This window comes from Mangifera indica, chromosome 1 (assembly GCF_011075055.1).
Source record: "Mangifera indica cultivar Alphonso chromosome 1, CATAS_Mindica_2.1, whole genome shotgun sequence".
NCBI classification, from domain to species: domain Eukaryota; kingdom Viridiplantae; phylum Streptophyta; class Magnoliopsida; order Sapindales; family Anacardiaceae; genus Mangifera; species Mangifera indica.
Window position 1 is genome coordinate 11,490,679 of NC_058137.1, and position 8,312 is coordinate 11,498,990.

Sequence of the window (8,312 nt, forward strand, 5' to 3'; positions counted from 1 at the left end):
TATAGTTTTCATGAGGAAAAAATGTTAATTGTTTGATTAGAATAATGAGAGAAAACTATGTAATCTTTAATTATGATTAAAAAACGAAAAAGTCTTAATAATACAAGAGAAGCAATATCAATATATTGAAGTTTAGACACTAAATTGATGGTATTGATTAATTGAAAAAGTGTTTGAGATAATTTTACCTTTTAATCCTACGTTTACAGAAAAAAAACCTCAAATTTTAAACTTTAAATAAGAAATGGTAGGGTTTGTCTATAAGGCGTTTGACAGTTTTTTACTTTTTTAGACTGCTGAAAATTCAATATATCCCAATTTAATTTTATATTTCTATTTTTGTGAAGTCCTTTTTGGTAAATTGATATTAATTTTTTTTTATTTGCAATTTCCTGTCCTAACAACCATAAGAGCTTTCACAGAAATTTTGTTCTAATAAGCTCTACTTTAAAAAAGGAATCAAGTGGGCGGAAACTGCTTATATAATTACTACTTGTAAGATTCTCTTAAATTATAATCAAACCATTTATATATATAAAATCATATAATTAAATCAGTTAAATTAAAATTAAATAACATATAATTATATAATAATATATATATATATATATATAAATAAAATTTTGCATCCAAATAAAGCATTGCTCTAAATTTTTTTAATAAAATTTTTAGTTGGCAACAAACCAGGAGTTAAATCAAATATATTAAAAAATATCACAAGCAAATCAAAATGGCTAATTTCATTTCTAACCTTTGGATTTTCCATTTGATTATTTCTCAAGTCAAGTCTCTGTCTCCAACCTGGCCTCTGAGATTTCTCTTTCACTCTCTCTTCTCGATCTTTCTCTCTCTTTCTGATTCGATTTTCTCCAGAAAATGGCGGAAGAGAAGGAATCAACGTCGATTCCACTCAGTCAAGCTGAAAATGGCGGCGAAGATCCCGAAGATCCCGTCAAATCTCCCCCTACTTCTTCGTCTTCCTCCACTCGCCAGGTTCAATCTCCGCCCTTCGTTTTCCTTCTGTAACGGATTTTTTTCCACCGTTGGATCTGTGTTTTCGCGCCATGGTCTCGGATCTTGTTTTTTTTTTTGAATTGTTTTAGAGTTTGAGAGATTAACTTCTCGAATTTAGGTTCAAGTTTAGTGTAACAGTACCGTAATGCTGGTACCGGTACGGTTGCTGAAATTAAAAGGATATTTGGTATCAATCTATTATAATTCATTCAATTTGTATTGTTGTAAGTTAGTTTCGTGTTCAATTTCAAATGCTCCGAATTGCTAAGTAATTGCAAAAGAAAATTGTTGACGGCGTAAGTAAAAATATAAATTAAGAGATGCAATAAGAAAGATATATAATGCCATGTTAATGAAATAAAGAAAAAAATTGATTGAAATTTGTAATTCACAACTCATGCGGAAACGTCATTTTGATAACATTGCAATGTCTTATTATTGATGTTAATATTATTAAATTTAGGAATAATAACATGAATTATATTTATTTTTATACAATGTGAGAGTGGTGACATTTTTCATATTGATGTGTCAATAGCCTAGTGATAACACTTAACTCTAACTTTGGCTTATGGGTCTTTCTACTGGATTATCGGGAATAAATGACCTCAACATATTATTAAAATTTCCGTATGTATATAATAATGTTTAAATCCCAAGTGTTGTCATTCCCTTGCATCGACTAGTTTCTTCCTTTAGGAAGCTGATGAAAGGAAAATATTGTGGAGTGAAATGCCAAAGCCTCAAATTAGGGGAATTAATGAATTTCATATAATGTTTAACTTGGAATATTATCCTTACAAAATTTAACATTAATAGATAACAAAATATGATTTTGCAAGTTGATGCTGGTTCATGATGAAATTTAATTTATTAAACTTTCCTGTAGAAGTGGTATTGTAGTGCCTTGCTTATGTTTGTACTGTTGTTGTGTCTTACAGTATGTAGGATCTAGGTACTGAGGTGCTTCTATAGACACTTTTGTTTCAGTGACTTATGGATCCTAATCCAATTCATCTGCCCTAAATACTGTGAAGACAACTAATGACCATTTTAATAAGAACTCTCTTGACTAGAACAATATTTCTGGAATCATCCAGTGCGTTATTTTTATGGGATGCTATGTAATTTCTTTTAAGGTTTGCACTTAGGAAGGACTAGCCTTTAAAATAAACAAACATACAGAAAGTATACTAGGAGCGTCCATGAAACATCAACAGAGCAGAAATCCTACTGCAAATTTTGAAATGTTAAAAATTACAGCCTAGTCAACATGTACTGACCACCCCAGAACCCTCTCCCAATTTTAAAGAATGAAAATAATAATAATAATAATAATAATAATCATGCAATTCTTTGAAACTGAAGGCCGAAGGGAGGATGACTGTCTAACTCTATCCTGTTAACTGTGAAAGTTTTCCTCTCTATCATAGTAAAAAATTATTGCCAAAGCACCCAAAAATGATCATTCCAGCTCAACTTCATAAAAAGTTATCTCTGTTACCTCCAAAAAATTTTTAAACTAGAATTTGTAAGAGGTTGTAGTAACATAAAATAGTTTTTGTTGTGTGAATCTTGTTTTGAAACACTGTGCAAGTTCATGCATGAGCATTCATGGATTAGACTACAAGTCAAATGGCATAGCATTTAGTAATTGTTCACTCATATGATAGGTTCTAATGAATGTGCACAAACACTACACATACTAATAATATGTAATCATGTACAGAAATAAATTATATATGTGGCCCTTTACTTGAGCTTAGTGGCTATGCTTCTCTAGAATGCAAGATAATTTGATCATATATTTGAAATTTCTTTTATGGTCAATGTTTTTACTTCTGATGTTTCTATTTCTTTTGTCTGTTCAGGCTTGCTGTTTTGTTCTCCAGAGTTGGATCTCAAAGAAGTTCATGACTGGATGGTAATGAGCATTGCTATTTCCTAATATGTTCTAAATGTTTAATTGTATCTATAGCTCTTCAAGTCTGATATTTCATTTTCTTCTGATATTGCAGTGTAGTTCTTTTCCCTGTGGCTGTTACATTTTTTGTGACGTGGTGGTTTATTCAGTTTGTTGATGGTTTCTTCAGCCCATTGTACGAGCGGCTTGGCATTGAGATATTTGGTAAGTTATAATTGCACTATTATATGTGACCCTTTGCTTGTCTGCAGTCGGAAGTGTGGCTGAGGTGATATTAGTACTCTATATGCATAGTTTTTAAGATATATATCATTTGTTTGCATCGTTTTTCTTGATCAGAATAAAATGCCTTACTTAAGTTCAACATTTCAGCAAGCTGGGTGATTCTGAAACTTCAAATTGTTGTTTGGGAGTGTAAAGATTTAAAACGAGATGGAAATGCCTTACTTAAGTTCAACATCATTATTGTCCAAATTCTATGCTCTAGTGCTGTAAAACAAACTGTAATTGATGGATATTTTTGGATTTCTTCCTCTTTTTCTGGGTGTCCATGAAAGCCGTTGATGTGTGGAGATATTTGTCTTATGCTTATATAATAAAATGAAATGATAAGAATTTGGAATATGTGTAGACCCTTTGCCATTATTTTTCCCTGTTTGTGGTCTTTCTTATTGGGTACTAATATTGTGGATGATGATATTCTCATTAAGGAGAAATTGTTCATATTTGTGAGCACACTCTCAAGGTACTTGGACTATATTGCAGGACTTGGATTTGTTACTTCTCTGGTATTTGTATTCGTTGTGGGTGTATTTGTTTCATCTTGGTTGGGCTCCACAGTTTTCTGGGTTGGGGAATGGTTTATTAAGCGCATGCCCTTTATGAAGCATATATACTCAGCTTCCAAACAAATTAGTGCTGCTATTTCTCCGGGTTAGTCTTCATCAATGATTTTTATTTTTCGCTTGTCAATCTGGTTGTGTAAAGGAATTCCAAAATGCACCAATCCTTCCATACCCATCTTCTTGGGTGGGATTCACTGTGGTACTCATGCACCTTTTAGTATTGGATGCAACAACTGACTGCTCTATTAATAGGTTGTTTATGGCTTATTATAGGAGCAAGAAGACTCATATATTCTGTTTATTTCTTATTGTTATTGGAACTTATCATCATAGATTCTGCATGTTGCTATGGGTTCTTGATGTTGCTAAATTTCTCTTAAAGTGCTGATTTAATCTGAAAATTTGAGTGTAATAATATGTATATTTTCGATTTCTTGATCAGATGATGAATATGGCAGTATAGTATATTCTGCATATTTCATAATCACACATAAAATATTTTTGTCATTCATTTCTTAATTTATGGGGCTGGGTATGTATGCTTTAAACTAATGTGAAACCTTTATCTTTTGTTTAGATCAAAATACTACAGCTTTCAAAGAGGTTGCAATTATCCGTCATCCACGTGTTGGAGAATATGCATTTGGTTTTATAACATCAACTGTCACCCTTCAGGTACTTCTGGATCTGGTTAATGTGCTTCAATATTGTTAGGAATCCTAACACTTATCCAATTCCTTAACCGATGCAACTAAAGTGAATGACAGTGAATTACAGAAAATTGTTGTAATTTGTATTGATTGCGGCTGTTTATATGAAGAACAAATTTCTTACAATGATATCGCCCATAAACATAATAGAGATAACACAAAAGCACTCTTAGGTCCAGCTTTTGGGAGGCCGAATTCTCTCCCTAAAATTGTCTAGCTTTCAACAAGCTAGACACTCCTTCAATCAGCAGAAGCTGCCCGGAAAACTCATCATCAATTATGCTTTCCTCTTCTTTTCCCATTTCTCCTTTTTTATCCCTTTTCTTTCCTTAGCTATAGTCATATGGCATTCTCCCTTAAGTGGTCCTCTTTCTTTTTTCACCAGCAGGTCTGTTGTGTTTATGTCTCTAATTTTTTTTTCCCCCACTGCAATGGATAGTCGTCCTAATATAACCCACCCCTTTGAAACCCACCTTGTCTCTAATTCTTTTATCAAATACAAAAGGATTAAAAAAAGTTAAAATTTAAGTAATATAATTTGAGCACCTCCTCATGTGTCTGCCATTGCTAATTCCCCGTCTTCGGTATATGTGAATTCCTCATCTTCTCTTCACATGATATTATCACTCGCAATGGTTTGCCTTATACCTTTTATCACATTGAAAACATAGTCCTTACTCCCATTTTGATGAAATTTGACATTTGACAACTTTTGAAAATTCTCGTCCTTCCATCCACTTGAAACCGACCTACTAGAACTCACAGGTTCTTTGTGCATCCTCTCCTGTACAAGAGTTGGGAGGTAGCTTGCCCAAAGTTTCAATTATCCATTATCCTTCATTTTGTATTAGTTAGTTATTTAAACTTCTAGCATTTGTATTTTTCTTATGGTGAGAGGTGCACTTGTGGAAATTATGTACAATTTGTGAGATCAGATGTGAAAACTATTGATGTTTTTCTCATATAGACATCTGCATATTTGCAAATTCTGGATCAACAACCCTCTAATTAAAGAATTGTGGAAATTCTCAAATTGAAAAATTGTTGAAAAAACTTTGTTAAACTCTTTAAATAGAATATACATTTGTGCTTATTGGTTTAGCAATTTTTTTTTTCTTTTAACTATTTTTTGCGTTGGGAGTTTTTCATCCTAGCAAAGAATATAGGATCTTTTGTTAGTTTCTGTCACGTCAAATTTGGACAAAAAAATGTTGGGGTGATAGAAGGTGTCAATCTATTTAATCATTCCTAACAATGAGATATTTATAGTACATTAGGGAGAAAAGGTATTTCCTATACCATAACTACTTTTGTTGATCCAATCTATGCTGACATTGGAGGCATTCAGGAGACAAGCTTAGGACAAACGATGGTGTTCATTTTTTATATTTGAGACAAGTATGTGAATTTGGTACCTGGTTCTAGAATAGGTTGTAAATGAACCAAGTTGCTCGTCAGTGGCTGATGGCTTAACTTGTTTCAACTAAACTTGAGCCAAGTTCAGGCTGCTCAAAATTTTCTTTTAAGTCGAGCTTGAGTTCAAGTCACTCAAGTTTTGCTTTTGAGTCGAGTTGGAGCTTAATGTTAGTTAGCTCAATTAGCTTGCAAGCATATGACTCGGTTTAAGTAAAATATCAATAAACCCTTAATAGGTTTAAATTTTGTATTTAAACCCTTAAAAAATCTTGTTTTTTGACTTTTAATATAAGGGGGTAATTGATAAATATATGTTATAGGGTTTAAATATAATAAAATTAAGGGGTTTAAATAACTTTTTGAGCTGAGTTTGAGTCATCCATTTTTGTCTCGAGTTGAGCTCTCCCTTAAGGTAATTGAGCCAAGCACTACTTGGGTTAGGTTAATTATACCCCTATTCTAGAATTTGATGATTATAATTGTTAGCTCTTTATTTTAAGCTCCTGAAGTGATAATTTCTGCTTGAGGTGGTTAGTTTTGTGATTGGTCAGTCGTACTGCATCTTATTTTTCAGTTCTATGGTATCTGTTTCATTTACTGTATCATCGGTTTTGTTTGCCTGCTGATCTACTGCAGAAAGACAATGAAGATGAGGAGTTATGCAGTGTGTTCGTCCCAACAAACCATCTGTACATTGGTGATATTTTCCTGGTTAACTCTAAAGAAATCATAAGACCAAATCTTTCTATTAGAGAAGGAATAGGTATGGTTTGCTTTTGCTATAGTTATTATTTATGTAATGAACTAAGACTGCTTGTTCCAGACACCCTTTTTTATGCGTGTATATGTATTTATATAGGGTTCTGATATCATAAAATAATTTTCTGGTTTTGAAGTTTTGTCACCGTGTCATAGCTTTATATGTAATGCAATCTGTAGAAATCATAGGTATTCATTAGATAATATTGATCGAATATTTTGAATATTTGCTTATGTAGGATAGTTGTATATGGTAGAGGAAAATTACTAATTTGATTTCCTCATTATTTATAAAAAAAAAAATGAGGTTACAATATTGTGTTTTAGTTTGTTTCATTTTTAATGGGATTTTGGGGGTGTGTGCACTTCCTATATATTCTACCCTTGTTTCAGAAATCAAATCAGAGTTGTAGACTATATCAAATCAATTTTACAATCTAATGATTGAAAGAGTTGCTGAATCTGTATTAGGAAAACTACTTTCTGAACTTCCTTCTCTAAACCAGTGGAATAGATTAGATGTGTGGTTATTAATTTGTGTCTAAATTTGAAGTAAAAAGAATTTAAGCAACATTTCTCTGCCCCATACATAAATATGTATATATATTTTTTTAAAGGAAGTAACATAAATTGAATTAAACCAGAAAGGAGATTCAAGAAATGACTTGGAGGTCCACAGGAGATTGCCCATCACTAAGCCATAGTTGCCAATGAAAGTTGCACTAGAAGTTAAACTGGTGTTTAGATGGTCATTTGAAGGATCCTTTGGTAGGGTAAATGAGTCAGTACCCAGACTAAATCTAAGATGAATATATGGATTTAACTTATGCTGCCTGAAGTAAAAAGTTACGTGTTAGTCACCTATGATGTCCTGTGCGGGGAAGTGAAATTCTGGATGTCATTTCTTGCTAAGCTGTTTCCTGCACATCTGTATTATTCTTATTACATTTTTGTGAATAATGCAGAGATAATTGTTTCTGGAGGTATGACAATGCCGCAAATCATATCCCCTATAGAGAGGATTGCTGGACAGGGTGATAGAATCCCTCTAAACCGAATAATGTGATGGCATCATAGAAGATGAAGACGCCCATCAGTCAACTTTGTAATTACTCTGACACTATACTTCTGGTCTGGTAGAAAAGCCATTTATTAATTACACTGCGTGCTCGTTATGGTTTTATTATCTCTGAAATACTTTGATTTGGTTATTTGCCTTGCCAGGATGCCCCATTCATGCGACTGTATACTGTAAGAAAAATTTCATATGAAGTATTTTGTATGTATTATAAATAGCTATGCTTATGTAAAATCTTTTCAGTTTCATACGTATATTGATGTGAATGCTAATTAGAAGCAAACTGTGCTCTTTAATTTTGTTTGTGAGAATTTCTAGACTCGAAATATGCTAACAAACTGATCCAGCATTTGTGGTAGTTTGTTAAATTACCCAAAAGACTAATCACTAATCCAGGTCCAAAGCATGTTGCAACAGTAAGAAAGGTCTGTCCGAGCCATTTTTACATCTACCTTGAAAACTAAGGAGGCCTACCTAGTAGAAGTTTGGTTCCGATTATTTTTTAAATTGATTATGAGTCTATGACTCTAACTTTACAGGGTCTAGGCAATTCATTTAATTAAATA

The 8,312-nt window shown here is 32.7% G+C and overlaps 1 protein-coding gene across 2 annotated transcripts; it reads left to right on the forward strand.

The window, feature by feature from the left end:
- The first annotated feature begins 740 nt into the window (after window positions 1-740).
- On the forward strand, window positions 741-8,057 carry LOC123193770 (protein LIKE COV 2-like). 2 transcript variants are annotated; one of them, XM_044606867.1, is made up of 8 exons: window positions 741-993; window positions 2,886-2,938; window positions 3,033-3,142; window positions 3,704-3,871; window positions 4,361-4,458; window positions 6,546-6,672; window positions 7,634-7,773; window positions 7,893-8,057. In XM_044606867.1, exons 1-7 carry the CDS (start codon window positions 877-879, stop codon window positions 7,732-7,734), a joined length of 774 nt encoding a protein of 257 aa, XP_044462802.1. In that variant the 5' UTR covers window positions 741-876; the 3' UTR covers window positions 7,735-7,773; window positions 7,893-8,057. The 2 variants fall into 2 exon arrangements, with proteins under 2 accessions (XP_044462802.1, XP_044462801.1); XM_044606866.1 differs by having other exon boundaries at window positions 7,634-8,057.
- The last annotated feature ends 255 nt before the right edge of the window (window positions 8,058-8,312 follow it).